The sequence below is a fragment of the Protopterus annectens genome, chromosome 10.part0 (genome assembly GCF_019279795.1).
Source record: "Protopterus annectens isolate FY-2018-M chromosome 10.part0, PAN1.0, whole genome shotgun sequence".
NCBI classification, from domain to species: domain Eukaryota; kingdom Metazoa; phylum Chordata; order Ceratodontiformes; family Protopteridae; genus Protopterus; species Protopterus annectens.
The window spans coordinates 653597692-653616910 of NC_056744.1; the positions used below are offsets into that span (position 1 = coordinate 653597692).

Here is a 19219-nt window from a genome sequence, read left to right on the forward strand (position 1 = left end):
ATTCAAAAAGTCTTTAAATTCCAAAAAACAGCATTCGTGTTAAAAAACAAAAAAAAAACGCTTTGTTGTCTGATAGTAAAAAAATTCTGTTTAATGCTCCTTAATGGCTTTATTTTGCATTTCTACTTCAGCATGGATTGGTAGATGCCGCATATCTGTAGTTTCTGGTTGCTTGAGAGTTACTATTAAAAATAGGCCTAATATTCTACCCTATGCTATTTGTTTGCTTTGACTTGCTCTTAGGTTGGGGAGAGAGGGAATTTATTCTTATCTTCCTTTTTAAAACTCTAAAAACATAAGGTATGTTTTTGCAGTGGGGGGAAAACACCAGAAAACTGTACTGCATTTTTTCAATTTTTTTTCTGGTTGCTTAAGTTCCAGTTAACTGAGAGTTTACTGTACTAAACAAAATCTTCAAAAGCTGAAGTAGTGAGTGTCTTATGGGCAATTCAAATAAGCACTTGCATCTTCCTGGGTTTTGCATTCTTTTAATCAGATTTTGATCTGACTGCTTCTCTGAGTACCCATAAGCCAATGCTTCAAATGCTGAAGATTTTATTCAAATACAAACAGTTTTCTGAGCTAGAAATTAAGAGTAAAGGCATCAGGCACTAGTAAAGAACACCTTTCAGGTATTTGTTTTCAACTTAAAGTGATAACTCCTTCTAAAATATTAATTTTTAAAATACTAATTATCCAATATAAGCTTTTAATATATACAAAATAGTCATTAGGAATTAAGCTTTTCCCCTTTTATGATGACGGCTCTGAATGTGAAAGTGAATGTTCCTAAGGCCAAATAAATACTGACACATAAGAGGAGTATTTTAAAGCTTTCTTTACATGTCTTCTATACACAATTCTGAATTAATTCAGTATTTTAACAGGGCACCCAGTCACTCAGCATCTAACTTGTGCAGTTCACTAAAAACTTCTGTTCTAGGGATTCCAAGCTTACATCTATTATCAGTGGAGGAACTATGTACAATAAAAGCAGAAAAAAGTAATTACTTTATAAAAAGAACAGTGATAATGCATGCAGCCCATTTCCTAAGATGTCCACTGTGGGTGATACTATAGCAATAACCCACGCCTGGGTGTGGGTAATGCTGGATTTACCCACGGTTGGTGTGGTTTGGTCACGGGGGAGAAACCCGAGTGGCCAAACAAAGACAACAGTGGGTAAATCCAGTATTACCCACACCCAGAAGTGGGTTATTGCTATTATACAATGACATTATTTAAGAAAAAAAATAATTACTTTTCTTAAATAATGGCATTGCATAATGCCTCCTTGCTGCCCTTCCGCAGCTGTCTGGTACTCTGCAGCAGTTCCGATGTACTGCACATGCGTATACTTACGCAGTACATCAGAGCTGGGCAAAAGCAACGGAGAAAGCAAGACCCCTGTTGCTTTTTACAACCTGTCTCGCTATGTTAAATGAGTTTAACATAGCGAGAAAGCTTTAAAAAAAGCAAGGGAGAATCTCCGTTGCTTATTTTAAAGCTGTCTCACTATGTTAAACCCATTTAACATAGCGAGACAGTTTTGAAAAAAGCAACGGAGAAAGCAAGATCTCCGTTGCTTTTTAATGTGTCTCGCTATGTTAAATGGGTTTAACATAACGAGACAGCTTTAAAAAAAGCAACAGAGATTCTCTGTTGCTTTTTTGAAAGCTGTCTTGCTATGTTAAACTCGTTTAACATAGCGAGACAGGTTGTAAAAAGCAACAGAGATCTTGCGTTCTCTGTTGCTGTAAAAAAAAAAAAAAAGAGATACTAATGGAAAAAGTCCGGGCGACCGGACCTTTTTCCATTACTATAACTCTGATTTACAACGTGCACGCTGACCAATCAGCGTGCACGTTTTGGAATATTAATGGGGGGGGGGTTGTTGTATAATGGGCAATATAAGACCCTACAGAATTCTAAGAGGCGTTCTTTTTGTGTCACTGGGACTCAGAATACCTCCTAACAGTCCAGTACTGCCTAGAGCTGCACACCCTATCCGTTATCACTTGCTAACACCTCCTTCAACTTCCTGATTCTTTTTGAGCTCCACTTTTTAGCTTTTGGGATATTTTTTGTAAAATTAAGGATTTGAAGATTTGGGTCTACTAAGGTCTGTAGTTTCAGCAACTCTGACACAATTTTCACAAAAGTTTTATGCAGACATTCTCGAACTTAAAAAGATATTACCCATTATTTCAACAAATAAGATTAATATGTATTTTTTTCAGTTATGAAAAACAGTACAATATTTTTGTACTGGCTGAAAATGTAAAAAAATGTGAATGACAAACATGGTCAAATGAGTAACAGTTTAGAGAAGAACTGGGCATGGCATTAGATAACTTCAATGGTGCATGAACAAACTGCTGCCAAAGTAGTAGAACAGAGAGGCATGTTTTTTCCTCATCCAGAGGGATCTTCAAATGATTGAAAACAAATCAGATGATGAGTGACACTGGTAGGAAGAATCCATTTATTACAACAGTGCCAAAACATCCCGGCCCAAAGAAAGATCAGACTACACCTAACAGTTAAAAATCAGCCAGACAAAATTTATTAGCAAACCAAGTCCAGCCATGCACTAAAATAAAGAGAACTTTGTGCTGACTGTTCCTGTCACAGCAGAAAGTATAGTTTAGACTGAAACAATTCACAAATAAAGTCAAGTATCTCTAACGGGGAAAAAACTCTCTACTGCCATTCCACAATGCACAGCCTGTAGTTACTTATAAAAGTGCAAAAAATGTGCACACTGATTTAATGTGTTTGTCATTTTCTTTACGCAGCTATGAATAAAGGTTTATCAAAATAGTGTACAATAAGAGGCACTTAAGGTCAACTGTGCCTTTGGTCTGGTAAACTAGAGGCAGCTTTAACTGTCTTAGATGCTACCAGACACAACCCCCCTTCCAAAAATGTGCACTGTGTGGCTTTACAGTAAGGCAGACCAAGAGAACGAAGGCAAAGCACTGAACAAAGTTTGGCAAAAACATACAAAGCAAATGTACACTTTCAAAGTACTGGTTTAAAAGGAGAGAGAAAAAAAACTAAAATCTGTGGAAACACATTCTATAAAGAAGAAAAAAAAATCAGTTCAAATGATCTGACAGGGTTCCAGCTGATTGAAGAACACGCATACTTTTCATGTTGTTCTGACTGAAAATGTCAAGTATGACCCAAAGACACAGCATTAATTTCCTGCCATAAAATGTATATAAAACTATAGAATAAAGTCAACTTTAACCAATCAAAGCATCATATACAACCAATATCAACATTATTCTGTATCTATCAAGCACATGCAACTGAATGCAGTTCACGTGAATAAAACTCATAGTACACTTCTGGGATGTCAAGAAAAGGTAATATAATGATTGTAAACTGTTACACAGTTCTAGTTTAAAGTGCTATTGTAAAACCAATTATACTCCCACCAGCTTTTCTGTCCACCAAGTGTGCTGGCTTTTTAAAAAGGCATGTTATGGATGGGCTTTGTATGACCTTTTAAGTTATCCCTGATCTTCTATGACTGCATTCAGTTGTCCAACAATGAAAACTCTGCTTTGTAATTAATTCTACCTGACAGATGGCTTAGTAGAAAGCAGTTCAGTAAACTTTAGAAACCAAACGACACTAAAACCATCTTTATATAATGCAAATACACAGTACTATATAAATAGTATGGGAGACATATTAAACAGAGTTTGAGGGAAAACAAATGACCAGCATCCATCTGTTTTTGATACCTACATTACCCAGTTCAGGACTGTGATGGTCACATCTTGTGCTAGTAAGCAGTGGATGAAAGGAAGGTACCAGCCCCAGATGGTATGCCAGTCTGCTGCAACTGACCCACAGTGAATCACGTTCTACAAATAATATATTTTACAATGCAAATTTAAACTGTTTCACATATCTTTACATTATTGAATATTCCTAATATTCCCAGCAAAGTTAAAAATGTATCAACATGCCTCATGAGAGGCAGTATGCATGATTTTTCAGTACAAAAAATCATAACACAACTTTTGCATATAACAAAAGCAATGCTTTACATTCATCTTTTCCATATTCACATATATAACAATTCACAACAGCTATACATTTTAATATTGACCAAAGTTCACCTTTTCTTACTCTTATTTGACTTCCAAAGTCAATGCTGTGTAAGAACTGTAAAAGTGCTTCACTTAGACTAAACTTTAGAAAAATTTCACACCTGCAAATATTACTATTGTCTTTTTTTTTTCAAGTTAGTTCCACAAAAGTGCATTACAGCACATGACTAACATGAGGCTTGTGGTTCTTCTAGCTGATGGACTGAACTGGGCAGCCATCTGGATGTGAAGTCCGAATACCAGAGAGTCTTCTTCTATGGATCCACATCATCGAGGTCACTTCTACATTCTCCGATCATCATTGGAGATTCATAACCCTTCAAGGAATAAAAAAAAAAATGTATTAGGATCCCTCTGCGTTTCACATGAATAAAAGGATTAAATATAACTACCCATCAATAAGACCAACAACTAAGAAGTTTGTACAATTACTCATGACTCTCGTGGAGTGCTCAGCATTAAAACTGCTTCTTTCATGCTAGTATGGCTCAACACAACATGAAAGTAATTTGCTAGCATTTTGAATCTTACCTTAGCACCACAGCATGCAGTGCATAAACTCCCGAACAGTACTTCCCCAACAGCTAATATTTTTGTCATCTCATTAACGTGTAAAAATAATTTTAAAATACACTACACTAATGTCAATGAGGAAAAAAGCAGGAAACTCTAACCTCAGTGACATAGGCAAAAGCAAAGCGCCTACTGCATCCATATACTTTAATGGGTCCACCACTGCTTATGAGTGAAGGTCTCTCATTAAAGTCTACAGACAGCCCACATTACCTTATGATAACATCACAAGTGGAGAAGCTAAAGTTTTTGAGCCATGGTTTAACAATAAGCTTATGAAACTTTTTATTAAAAAGTAGCACAAAAAAGTACAGCCTGAATGCAAATCCATTGCAGGACACACATCTCCACCCCCTAGGGTTAACTCAGCATAAATAAACCAAGCCACCAACATCTTTTAGTAATGGGATGAAGAAAACTGAGAACTCTGGGGAAAAAAACAATGTGACCAGATCAAAAAAAAAAGAAGTTATGTACTCACCATAATGTTCCATGTTTGTTGTCCATCTCGCCTATATTCTTGCTGGTTGGGTTTGGAACTGAGTATTGTTTCCGACTCGGCCTAAAACAAAAGCTCGAGAGCTTCCACAAGCTTGAGGCTGACTCCCTATCCCATGATGCACTGGTAAGATACCCCAGATCTTGTTTGCCAGCGAGAGAAACAGTATATCTATAGCTATTTATTCCTACTGATTTTCTAATTGTAAAGGAAGGAAATCAGAGACTTCAAACCAAAATAACTATGTACATATATACAAGTCATCCGTCCGTTCCTCCAGGAATGAAGGGTGGGAAGGTGGGTGGGATGCAAGAATATAGGCGAGATGGACAACAAACATGGAACGTTATGGTGAGTACATAAGTTCTTAATGTTATGTTGTCCCATCTTGCCGAAATTCTTGCTGGTTGGGACAGCGTCCCTAGCACCTTTATCCTAGGGTGGCTCAAGAAAAAAGATTCTTTAATACAGTGGAGCCAAAGGAAAACCTGTTCCGGGAGGCTACATCTACTTTGTAAAGAGTAATGAAGGTATGGGGGCTCACCCATGTGACAGCTTCACAAATAGTATCCATAGGAAGTCTCGCTTGAAAGGCAGAGGATGTTGAGACCGCTCTTGCAGGGTGACCTTTCACTAGGCCTGGTAATAGTCTGTTGTTATTACTGTAAGAAAAGGAAATACAGTCCCGTAAGCCATTTAGACAGTTACTTTTGAAACTGGCAATCCTTTCCTATTGTCTGAAAATGACATGAAAATCTGGTCAGACTTTCTGAAATCTTTGGTCCTATGCAACTAGAAACATAGCTGTCTGTGAACATTAAATTGATGTAATCTATATTCTGTCTTGTTGCTATAGTTAGGAAAGAATACTGGCAATTCAATAGCTTGGTTTAGATTGCTTTCTAAACAAACTTTAGGTAAGAAAGAGGGATTAATACTTAAGTATACCCTATCTTTGTGAAAAATTATATACAGAGGGTGTACAGAGAGCTTGAAGTTCTGACACCCGTCTGGCAGGGGTAATAGCTACTAAGAAAAGAGTTTTCCATTATAAAAACTTTATATCACAAGATGACGCAGGCTTAAAGGGTAGCAGAAACTAATGCAGATAGGACAAAATTCAGATCCCAGGGTGTTGGGGGTTCTCTGATCGGAGGCCTGAGCAAGAAAGTACCTTTTAGAAAGGCCTTACACAGCCTATGGGACATAATAGACACTCCCATGTCTCCCACATGAAAACGAGATATGGCTGCCAATTGAACTCAGATAGCAGCTGCTGCAGCCCCTTCGTTAAAAAGTTTAGAGAGAAACTCCAGAATTGCTGTGACAGGGGCCGCAAAAGGTTCTATATTATGTTTAATGGCCCAGTACGAAAATCTTTTCCATTTACTAGAATACAATTTTCAGGTAGATGGCTTATGGAAAGAAACCAGGATATGCTTAACCAAAGCGGAAAAATTGTAACACCTGGCTAAGTGTGGAATTGGAGCAGCCATGCTGTCAATTTGAAGGTGTGGCTAGATGGACGGATCGTTCCAGACGAGTGGGTTAAGAGTCTGGAACTGGGTCCCGAATCCACAGTTCCTCCAGCAAATGGGTCCAAAGAAAGGGGAGCCAAACTTGTCGAGGCCAGTAGGGTACAATGGGAATCATTGTGCTTCTCAATGTACTGGCTTTCTGAAGTACTTTGGGAATTAATGGAAAAGAAAGAGAAGCCCCGGGGGCCAGTTGTGAACAAGTGCATCCCTTGGTGACTTCTCCGGAGGGGGGAATGAGGGCAAAGTAGCTGCTGCACTTGGCGTTCATGGAGGTAGCAGAGAGGTCGCAGCAAGGCTGGCCCCCTTTCCTGAAGATCTCTTCCGCAACTTCTAATTTTATGGACCACTCGTGAGGCAACAGAATCGCTCTGCTGAGTTTGTCCACTATCACATTGGATTTTCCCGGGATATGCATTGCTATCAGAAAACATTGAGGAGCGATCACCCATTGCCACACCCGTAGTGCCTCGACACAGGGGATACGATTTGGTTCCTCCCTGTTTGTTTATATACCACACTACTGACATGTGGTCTGTCTGAACTGCAACTGTTCCTGTTGGAAGAGGGTCCTGAAATGCCTGCAACATATACAGCACCATTCTCATCTCTAGGACACTGATGTGCAAGTGGCTCTCGTGTTCTTTCCATAGGCCTTGGACAGTCATTCCCAGATAATGCCCACCCCGCCCGATCTAGGAAGCATCTGTGGTCAGTACTGCTGATGGTTGTGGGGCTACAAACTGGTGGCCTAAGTGCAACTGTTCTGTTCGAAGTCACCAGAGCAGGTCTTTTTTGCATGATTCTGTAATGATTATCTGATGTGATACAGGAAGATCCTACACTGACCACTGGGCAAAGAGTAACCACTGTAGAATCCTCAAATGCAGGCGTGCTAGGGGAACTTGAAGGATTGCAGCTGCCATAGTACCTAGGACCTGTAATACAATTCTGGCTTGAACTTTCCTTTTTGATATCAAGACCTGTTGGTGAATGGACTGGATTCTCTCGAGGGTACGTTTTGCCACCATCTGTTTTGAGTCTAATTCTGCGCCTAAGTAATATGTTGTGAAGGCGACAAGGCAGACTGTTTTAAGTTTACTGTAATGCCTAACCTGAAGCATAGAAGCATTGTTCCATCACCTATTTTAGTAGCAGAGGCTTGGTGGTGGCGTTCAGGAGCCAATTGTCTAGATATGGAAACACACGGAATCCTTGATGCCTCAAGTGAGCCGTAACCACTGCCATGCATTTGGTGAATACTCTGGGAGCTGTAGTGAGGCCAAAGGGCAGGTCTCGAAACTGATAGTGGCTGGCTCCCAGGCAAAAGCGCAAATGTCTCCTGGACCACGTGTCCATTTTCATGTGGTAATACGCGTTGTGGAGATCTATCGAGCACATCCAATCATCTTTCCCTAGAAAAGGGAATATTGACTGCAGTGTCACCATCCAAAACTTTGATTTTTTTATGGATTTGTTCAGTTTGCTGAGATCCAGGATGGGTCTCCAGTCCCCTGTCTTTTTTGGAACTAAAAAGAACCTTGAGTAAGTTCCAGATCCGATTTAGTCTGTGGGGACATGTTGGATGACTCTCTTTTCTAGCAACCTGAGTATCTCTTCTGTTGCATAGTCTGACTGACCAGGTGGAATGTCTGGGATGGACTGATTTACGGGAGGGGGGACAGAAAAGAGCATGTAATAACCCCTGGATATGGTTGTCTGTACCTATTTGTCTTGAGTGATTTTTAGCCAGGTATTTGGGTACAGTGATAAGCGTCCTCCGACGGTCTCCAGAGAAGAGTAGGCAGGCCGCCCTTCAGGAGTGCTGAAAGGGCCTGCCAGAGAACGTATCCCTGTCACCCTGAGTCTGTGGATCCCCTCTGCCGCGAGGTCGGCACCTTCCATTATTACCTCCCTTTCTGTCCCTGGGGAAGCATCACCACGTGCATCAGAAAAACCTTTTTGGGACTTGCGGAACCAAATCTTCCTGCTTGACCTTTGGGATAAGGTCTGGATGGGGCAGAAAAATGACCCCTATGGCAGACAAGGCTTTTTCTTCCTGTTCGCACCTGGTCAAAGTATCTTTCACCTTAGGTCCAAAAAGGGCTGAACCATCAAAGGGGGTGCTCGTGAAGAAAGACTTGAAGGGTTCAGCAAAGATGCATCCAGGAATGTCTCCTTAGGGAAATTCCTGCAGCTGCATCTCTACTCGCCCCATCAGCTGCATAAGAAATCAGTCTCGTGTAGGAGTTGACAATCAAGTTGAGGGTAGAGAGCTGTGAGGAAACTTTGTCTGCAGTCCCTGAAGCTACAGTACCCTGAAGGGTATCTCCTACCTCTTTGAGGGGATCCCTTTGAAGCCTTATAAAATGGGTCAGATAATTCAGCAAATGCACCATAAAGGTTGCTGAAGAAAAATCGTGCTTTCCATATCTGTCCATAGTCCATGACTCTTTGTTGGGGGGATGAACAGATGAGGAGGTTTCTGATGGCTCCTTCTTAATGCCCGCTGCCACCACCATTGCATCTACAGGGACACCCTTGGATAGACACTCCTTCTCAGTAGGGGCAGTGATAATTTTATTGGGCCACCACGGAACAGGCTCCGCTGTGTCAGAGGAAGTCCAGGCCTTACATGAAACAGCATTAAGCAGTTGGTCATGGAGGGGGGGTCACCCAGGAGGTGGAAGGGTGAGATCCAAAAGCCTCCAGGTATACAGATTCATCCTCTGAAGGGTTGGTGGGCTTCCAGCCACCCTTCTGTTTTAGGATCTCTAGAATGTCAGCAAAAGAGACATCCTCAGAGGGGGATTGTGGGGACCCTTCAGACTCATCCAGATTGATACCCGATGTAACCGACTCAGGAGAGTCTATGTGTTTCTCTTGCATGGTCTCTTCTGTGGGACTTCCTCAGAGGGATACTCTGGTGAAGTTTCGGAAGAGACAATACCATCCAGAAAGTCTTCTTGGAGCTTGAGATCTCTACTCTTGGGTGGAGTGGATGAAAAAGAGACTAACACTGGTGCCTGTGAGGGAAGAGAAGATAGCTCAGAGAGTGGAGCTGTCTGCGATGACAGCACTCTCTCCATCAGCTCAAAAGCCCCATAACCCTGCACTGAACAGACCCTCTGCTCCGAAGCCGATGTAGGAGCTGACCACAACCTCGCCAAAGCACTGAGTTGGCTCAGACAACTGTTTGCGCTGACTCCCCTCCCCGGACCAGACGGGTGAGCGTCGGCTCCCAGACTCCTCAAGATCCAAAGGACCCAAAGACATCGGAGCAGATGCCGGAACCAATGATCCTGACGGAGGTCCCAGTACTGATGGTTCCACTGCTATCGGACCCATACTCTCTGGCTCTGAAACCACAACCAGGGTCGGAGGAGGAATTGGAGATGGTGCCTTGGACGCTCCAGAATCCCTCGGGATCGGAGACGATAACATTTTTGCCAGTGCCAGAGTCTGAAGCAATCTCTTCATCACCCGCTCCATGTCATCATCAAATAAGCTACTGGAGGAATAGGAGGATAATGAGGGTGATCTGGCCCTCTCCAAAATGGGTGATCTCAAAATTTGGAGAGATTGGCTCCAACACAGGAGACCATCTCTTAACTGGTAACTCTACCGGCTCTGAGGATACTGATGGGCCGGAGAAATTGACTTAGCCTTGTTGGAACCGAGGGCAATAACTTTCTTAGGAGGCTCTAAATCTGGAGCTGTAACGGCATGCCTTTTGGATCCTGAATGGGAACTAGAGATAGGTTTGGAGCTTTGAGAACCTTCCAATGATTATTGGAAAGGACCTTTTAACAGACCTCTGACCATCAATTTATTTCTGTGCTTCTGAAGGACCCTGCTACTGAAACCATGGCAAATCATGCAAGGGTCTTGTAAGTGGATGGCACCCAGACAATATACGCAAACAGTATGCCCATCCATGATAGACATCTTTTGAGCGCACTGATCGCACTTCTTAAAACTAGATTGCCTGTGTTCTTTAGGTTCTTTTTCCTTTTCTTTGGACATTGTCAACAAGCAATCACCAATCACAAAAAAGGAAGAAACTATTCACTAGAGATATGAAAAAAATATTTTTTCAATATAAAACTTTTAAATATAAAGTGCTCTAGAGAAAAAAGAGCCTACTAGCTACTATGACACCACACAAAAATTATTTCAAACAGCACACCATAAAACTTTCTCCAGAAAGCCGTAAAAAAAGCACCAGAGGACGGGTCTAACTACTTATTTAACACTATCTATAACTATAACAAGTATACAAATACACAAATACCAAATACAACTTAGTGGAGGAGAATCCTCTAATTCAAATGGAATCTCCAAGGGAAGATAAGGCACGGGACAGGAGAGTGGCCCTCTAAGTTAAACGGGCCGGCGACAGCCCTCTAAATAAAACGGATCTCTCACAGGAAACAATAGGGAAACAACACACTAAACAGTAAAGGGTTTTAGCTAAATCTATAGCAGAGTTAGAAATAGAGAAATCTCAAAACTATTGAAAAATATGTAATTAAATTGTATTCAGCTAATGAGCCAGCCAGAAGAGATCCCGGTTGCTTGGGTGGCAAACGAGATATGGGTATCTTACCAGTGATTCATGGGATAGGGGGGCAGCCTCAAGCCAGTGGAAGCTCTTGAGCTTTTGTATTATGCCGAGTCGGAACCAATGTTGGTTCGGAACCCAACTAGCAAGAATTTAGGTGAGATAGGACAACATAACATCATGAAACCACGACATGAAAAAGTATGCCAAGCAAAAATTAAAGTTCAACAGCAGCACTGTGAGGTAGCATTGGTAAATGCTCCACCCTTTATTTTCATATTTAAATAATGGTAGTCTGTTAGAGACAGAGAGAAAAGCAGTGTGTTTTTTCACTTGAACAGGCTCCACAGAATAACAAGGTAGATCAGTGGGCTTCTTGGACCCTCAACATAGTGAAAGACAAACACTTAAGCTGACAATTTTGAGACATGTCAATTGTGATTTGATTACGGTTTAAAAAGCTATTACGTAGAACTGCAAAAGTGTGGAAAAATCTGTTCAACAAACATAAGGGGACAGAGAAGCAGATTAAGATGATGTAACAACAGGACAACAGAAAGCATATCACAGTTTAGTCCTCAGTAAGATGGCTTCTTCTTGTGGAATGGATTAGCTCACTAGTGCAAGAGATTAACTGAATTAAAAAAAAAAAGAAAAATGCACGCATGCACGCACACACACACAAAACAGGGTATATGAGCCGAGGTGAATGCTGACATTATGCAGCCTTGTGCTCACAGCTTTAACTGTGTAGGTTTGTAAGTACATTCCCAGTTCTGTGAAATTCAGTGCTCTGAAAGTGGATCAAGGTGCTATACAGAGAAAAATGTAATGCACAGAGAGTTCATTCTGATTCTCTTCCTATACTAAGGTCCTTCTTCCTTTCTTTGTCTTATCATCTGTTCACTTTATCTTTTTAAGTTTCACTATCCTGGCAAATGAAGCATGGTTTTGATCAAAAATGCACATTCAGAAGTATGTCAGGGCCAATTCAGAACTATGTAGTAACTGCATGTCTTTACACAGCTAACAGGAGGTAAATGAAAGTTATGCACTTACCATAACGATAGATCTGTGTTGCGTTTCCATTCAGTTCAACCTGTGAGTTACTGGATCTGACTCAGATCAAAGGCCAGCCATTCCAAAAGACTTTAGCCCTGGAGCTCCAAATCCTCTACCTGTAATATCTTGCTCTCTCATATCTATCACAGATCATGTTTGCTCCTCTCATCAATATCAAACATGCAAGACATAAATACTCCAGGACATTAGCATAGGACCACTAGACAGAAAGAGGGACACTTGGACAACTCAGCTACCCACTGCTCTGAGAAAAATACTTCACTGGGGGGGTTGTTAAAATGAATGGAAACAGACAACATGGATCTTGTATCCGATGTCTTTTCCAGTCAGCCTGTGGGACAGAGTCTTCAGCCATGTATTATCCCAGAGTGGCCCTAGGAGACCCTACACCTTAACTGCACATCTAATTTGTAATGGGACACAAAAGTGTAGGTACCCGTCCAAGTAGCAGCAGCACAAGTACCAATAGGTGCTCTAGAGAAAAAGACCACAGAAGTAGCCACTGCTCTAGTAGAATAACCTTTGGGCTTCACTGACAGAGACTTTCCTCTCAAATTATATTTTAAGGAAATGCAATATTGAACAGCATTCTCTTCGACACTGCTTTGCCCAGCCAGGCCTTGGAGAACGAGACAAAAAGTTGATCCAATTTCCTGAAGGCTTTGTTCCTATCTAGACAGAATCACAGCGGTCTATGAACATCAAGACAATTTAGCACATATTCTACCTTATTATTAAAGTTTGGAAAAACACAGGTAAGTGAGCTGTAGATTGCAAATGTTGGAGGTGTGATGGGGAAGAAATAGGCACTTGGGAACACTTGTTTGGGAGTGTAATGAGTTGGCAGACTTTAAAAATTCCCTGCAGACTACTCTTCCAGAAATACTGGGTGAGCAAATTGGTATAACTAAGGAAACAATTTTTTGAGCTCTGACACAGAATCAGAATTGCCTAGACATAAGGTCTTGCTGTGTTTAATTCTTATGGCTGCAAAAAAAAATACTCGAAAATGGAAATCAAAGTCTAAACCAACTGTACTAGAAATGAATATAGTAATAGAGATAAAACAACTGGAAATAGGATCTTTAGAAAAGGGTAGGAGCAAATTACATAGAAAAAAATGGAAATTGAAGGAACAATACATGCAGAACAATGTTTTGGAGGAGGAATGAGGTTTTAAGGGAAGACAGGAATTGAATGAGCCTTGTAATATTTGACTGATAATTACTGGGTAGATTATAAGTGACGTATAATGTTTGCGAATGAAAATATGTCAATATGGTTTGTTTTCAATTATACAAATGTGTGACTACATATGTCAGGAAGTGATAATTTAATAAAGATGTTTCTTGTTTTAATAACAAAAAATAAATAAATAAATAAACAGCGGTAAGTAGATGAGCTGATTCATGGTAGACTCAGAAGCCACTTTAAGAAATAAAGAAGGATTACTCCTAAGGAAAATCCTATCCCTGTGGAAAATCAGATATGGAGGCACCAAAGATAAAAGTCTGCAGCTCTAAAACCAATATAACCAAAGTCACAGCCACCAGGAAAACAGACTTCCAAGATAGCAACTTCAAGGTGACAGCACCTCAAGGTTCAAGAAGAGGGTTAACCAATATATGGAACATGAAAAGTAAATCTCATGGAGGAATAGAATACTGAATGAGAGGAAGTACTAAAAAGTAGCCCTATGAAAAACCTCAGAAATCTTCAGAGCAGCTACTGGAGTATTATTCTCTGACAATATGAAAATTGGAAATAGCCGCTAGTTGAACTTTAATAGTGAAAAAGCATAATCCAGAATGAAGAAGGTCAGCAAGGAAATCCAGAATGGCATCCAGCAGGGCAGAGAAGGGGTCCAAACCTTTCAATGATGCCCAAATAGCAAAGCGTTTTCATTCATAAACTGTCCACAGAGAAGGTTTCTGAGTGTAAGAGTTTGGGATCTCTGGCCATCAAGAGAACTGGAGAAACCATGCGGGCAATTTGAGTGCAACAAGACTGGGTGGGAAAATTCCTGCTGGGTGAGAGATCAAATCTGGTATGGGATGTAGGACCCAAAAGAGGGTACCGTAGAGGAGGCCACAGGAACCAAATTTGGGGCGAGAACAGGGCAATGAGAATCAATCGCTCTGCAACAGGTGGCTTTCTGGAGAAACTTGACAGAGAGGAGTAGGCAGGTAAGAATACAGGAGACCCAGAGGCCAAGCACACAGAAGAGCACCCCTTGGTGACTATCACACTGGGGGAGCTAAGGTGGAAAAGCTGCTCCACTTTATGTTAGAAGGGGTGGCAAATAGATTGCAACACGGGGGTGTTCCAGCCCCAGAAGACCTGGGCTTCCATCCTTGGATTCAGGGATCACTCATCAGAAACAATGATCTTGTTCACAATGTCCGCTAAGATGCTGGATTTCCTCGGGATGTCTGCTGATACCAGGAACTGCTGAGAGGAGATTGTTCATTGCCACATTCTCACAGCTTCCTGACAAAGAGGATAGGACCAAGTCCTCCCTCCCCCGGTTTGTTCAGTTACCAAAAAATAGACATATTGTCCATTTGAACTGAAATCACACCTTTGGGGAGAAGGTCCTGAAAGGCCTGCAATGCTAGAAGGACATCTCTCATCTCCAACACACTAATGTGAAGATTGTCCTCAAAACTAGACAGAGCCCTTGGTCTGTCTTCCCTTCAAAATGCCCTGGCCCAACCCCAGAAGGAAGGCATCTGTAGTGACCATCACCTGAGGGTGAGAACAACAAAGGGTTTTCCTGCAGAAACTGGGGCGATACCAGTCACCATCTGATCTGAGCCTGACAATGTTTGTCAAGACAATGGAAAAATCTATGGGATGAGTTAAAATAAGACCACTGAGTCACTAACATCTACTGCAGTATCCTGATATTGTATCTTGCTAGTTGGACCAGGCAAATTGATGTGGCTATATGACCCAGAAGCCTCAGGACCACACAGGCTGGAGGTGTTTGGAAGCAAAGCAGATGGTTTACCTCAGCATGAGGGGAATTCACTCTGTATGCTGGAAGCCTTGCTATCTTAGATGCTGTATTCAAATGGTACCCTATGAAATAGCAGTTGGCTTAGAGGATTAAGGAGCTGTTTTCTGTGGTCCAGTAGAGCAAGGTTTGATTCCCTCAGCCTCAACTGCTTGTGTAACTCTGAGCAACTCACTTAACCAGACACTACTCCCAGGCAGAGTCTGAAAAAGGTTCATGGAGATCAGTGTTCTATCCCAGAAAACAAATACAAATAAGACTAGATTTCTCCTAGTGATTCTTAGGGACAGGCACAACTGGAGTAAGGAGTCTTGAGCATTGGCTAATGATGCCCTCATGGAGGTGGTACAGAGCCAGCCATCCTGATATGGAAAGACCTGGAAACCCTGCAGCATGAGCCAAGCTGCTACGACTGGCATGCAATTGGTAAATACCTAGGAGGCGGTGTTGGGACCAGAGGAACTTGTCCTGGACTGCTAACGACTGGCTCACAGCTAGAAGTGCAAATATCTCCTGGACCACCTCGCAATCTTTATATGATGATAGGCATCCTTGGAATCGATAAAGCACATCTAGTCATCCTTTCTCAACAGAGGTAGAATGAAGTGGACTATGACCATCTAGAACTAGGTCTGCTTTACATAATAGTTCAGTGTGCTTAGATCCAAAATTGGTTGGAGGCCCTTGTTTTTCTTTGGCACTAAAAAGAACCTGGAATAGAGTCCGGAGACTTCTTGGCCTGGTGCAACCTCTTGGATGACCTGATTTATAAGTAGCTTCTGAATCTCAACAACTTTGTCTCTTCTCTGAATAAGTGAAACATTTGGAAGTCACTGATGCACAGGCGAGCTTCCTTAAGCAGTCCAAAGACATGGACTTGCTGTTCAGGGGATGGACTGAAGAACATTTCTCAGAAATGTCCTTTTTGGTGGCTGCCTCCACTATGATGGCATCAACAGTGAGAGGCTTACTCCAATGTGGTCAGTCCTTAAGGAAGCCAAGATCTTATCTGTTTTTTGGGGGCTAGGTTCCACTGTATCTGGTTCCCCTGAAGCCTTCTGGGACAATAGGTTGATAAGTACCATCCAGAGGAAGGACAACACAGAATGTGAACAGGCCCATACCGAAAGCCTCCAAAAAAGTGGAGGCTACAACAGTCCAACACCCCACACTGGAGAAGAAGCTCCATAAGATCACCAAATGAGGTGTCCTCATCAGTGGACATTGGGGAACCCTCTCCTTCCTCAAAGTCAGTACTCTCCATGTGAGATCCCTCTGTGGAATCCAGGTTCTTCCTCTAGCACTGATTCTTACTATGACTCTCCTGGACTGGAGAATCCAGGGGAGAGGTGTAAGAGACAGTGGTCCCTAGATTCAGGGTGGTCTGGAGACCTGGAGGTGTGGGCTAGCCTTGAGATTCTTGATGTGTGTCAGCAGGTGCACATGACGACAGGAGAGGATTACTGGTTGATGCCAATCAATCCATCTCTGTCCTGTTGAAAATTCTCTCCTGAAGGCAAAGAGCAAAGCTGGTCTCCCAGAGGTGACAGCCCTGGGATCCAGAGAAACCACACAGCGGTCAGTTTCCAGAGCCAACATGGCCTGCCCCAATGCAGAGATAGGTGCTAAAAACTCTAGAGCTCCAAGCGTCAATCCCAACCCTGGAACCTTGACCCTGAACCCTCAGCTCTAAGGCACTCTTGGATTCAACTTCCGAGTCGAGAAGGTCAAGGTAGAGGTTGGAACTTGAATTCACCAAGCCGTAGGACATGACCCTGGCAAAGAAGATCTACAAGCTCAATAGCTAAAAAGCTGAGGGAGGAAGAACACCCAAATGGAGCTGACCCCACAGGCACTAGAATGGAGGCAGTGAGAATAAGACCTAGGTGAATCTCAACATGCAAGCAGGACCACAGCACTTGCTCCAACTTCAAAGTCCTAAGACTCTCTAACAAGTGAGCAGACTGAGCTGATGAAGCTACTAATAAAGGCTTGGAAGCACACCTGCCAGCAGTTGGATCCAACAACTTAATCCAAACCAGACAGGCTTGGATCCGAGATGGAGAAGGAAAGGAATCTGGTGAAAAATCCCTAGAACTAACAGGTGAAAAAGGAGAATGAACCCTATCCAAGACTGCCCCTTAACCAAGAAAGGACTAGCACAATTACAGCTGGGGACACAGCCTTCCCTAAAGTTGGCACCATGGATCCACCGGCTCCAAGAAGAAGGAACTGACCCTGGTGCCAACTCAGCAGTGGCAGCCAAAGATCTTTGGAGCCAGCTGTTCAGAATGTGGGGCAGCCACTTGTTTGCGGTCCCCCTGTCCTTGCTCTGCACATTGGAGTCCTTAAGACACTCCTTACTTTGACTCCACTCATCCTTGTCACCTTTCTTAAGAGAAGAGGTGGAAGAAGCATGGTCTTCCAAGGGCAACAAGCCATTTGACACTAACTTAGCCTGGGGCTCATTCAGCATCTAGGTATCAAAACTTGCACAAATAGTGCACTCTGCATCCAAGTGTGAGGCGCCAAGGCAATACACACACCTATTATGTGCATCTTGCGGTCAAACACCACACATTTCGTAAGGCCCTTCTCCCTGTCCATGTCGAAGGAGGGAAAAAGTCAATGAAGATTAGAATAGACAAAGACCTACACACTTAACCTAGCTCCTAACCCACGCACACTAGAACAGCAATTTATTATTATTATTATTATTATTATATTTTTAAATGCTGAATAAGCAAAATAAGGGGAAACTACAAAACCCAGAAAATAACCACCCACTAAATGGCCACGGGGTGGGAATAACTACAAATCTAAACAAAGAAAACTACAATCTACAACCACTCAACCCTCTCTCTAACTTAATCTCTAGAAGAAACTACCAAAGGGTAGAGGAAAGGTTACTGAACAACAGGGCAAAAACAGTTGAATATCACAAAGGATAGAAAAATCCATGACAGAGCTCATGATCTTGCTGAAGTCCCTGAAGGTAGGAAATGAGATCTGGGGCAGATGAGAGAAAAGGGTATTATGGAGAGAAGAGGTGCTGAAGTCTTTTGGAATGGCCAGCCTTGGATCAGACAACCCACAGGTTGAAGCCCAACAGAAAAGACACTGGATCCTAATTTTCTATGACAGTGTGTTAACTTTCAGACTCTGCTTAAAATAGTGGGAGAGAGAGACAGACAGAGAGACTGATGAGCCTACCATCCTTACACCAAGTATTTACTTGCTTCACCTACTGCAGCCTGGCTTATTTTTGTTATACAAAGATATATTTCTATGCTTCAATACACCATGGGTGTAGAGATCCAACTTCACTTATTTCTAACGTTTCACACAATACAGTCATTTCTGAAAGCCCCCCCCCCCCATATATAAATTTATTTAAAAATCAGCTCAGCACAGTTTAAGCAATCCTTCTATCAAGCACTTACAATGCAGTCCATCCATTTTGGATGGTCACAGTGGTATTTTTTTCTAAGTATACACTTTTTCTAACCAGTTGACCAATATTATAATTCAAAATGGCATAAAAACATATCTCATATCACCCACAAAATCTTACATTTTTTTAAGAAAAAACTAAATTTGTACAACAAACAGCATATCTTAATTAAAAGAAGCACTGAGGAAAGATGATGCTATGATACTGGTGCATAAAAACAGAATTATGCAGACAATCTTCAAGGCAGTATTAGGCATCAGTCCTTATATGCTATTTTTAACATCTTGACAGGAATGGTGTCTTGCTACAATATTCCTATCAATGGAAGGTACTCTGTGAGGACCTCTCAACCATACATCAGT

The 19219-nt window shown here is 41.9% G+C and overlaps 1 protein-coding gene across 1 annotated transcript in view; it reads right to left on the reverse strand.

Moving 5' to 3' along the window:
- Nucleotides 1-2543: 2543 nt before the first annotated feature.
- Nucleotides 2544-19219, reverse strand: part of USP24 (ubiquitin specific peptidase 24) — a 4679666-nt gene continuing 4662990 nt past the window's right edge. The window contains exon 67 of the mRNA XM_044085508.1: nt 2544-4447. Within this exon, the coding sequence (XP_043941443.1) occupies nt 4385-4447 (63 nt within the window). The 3' untranslated portion in view covers nt 2544-4384. The remainder of the gene's footprint in view (nt 4448-19219) is intronic.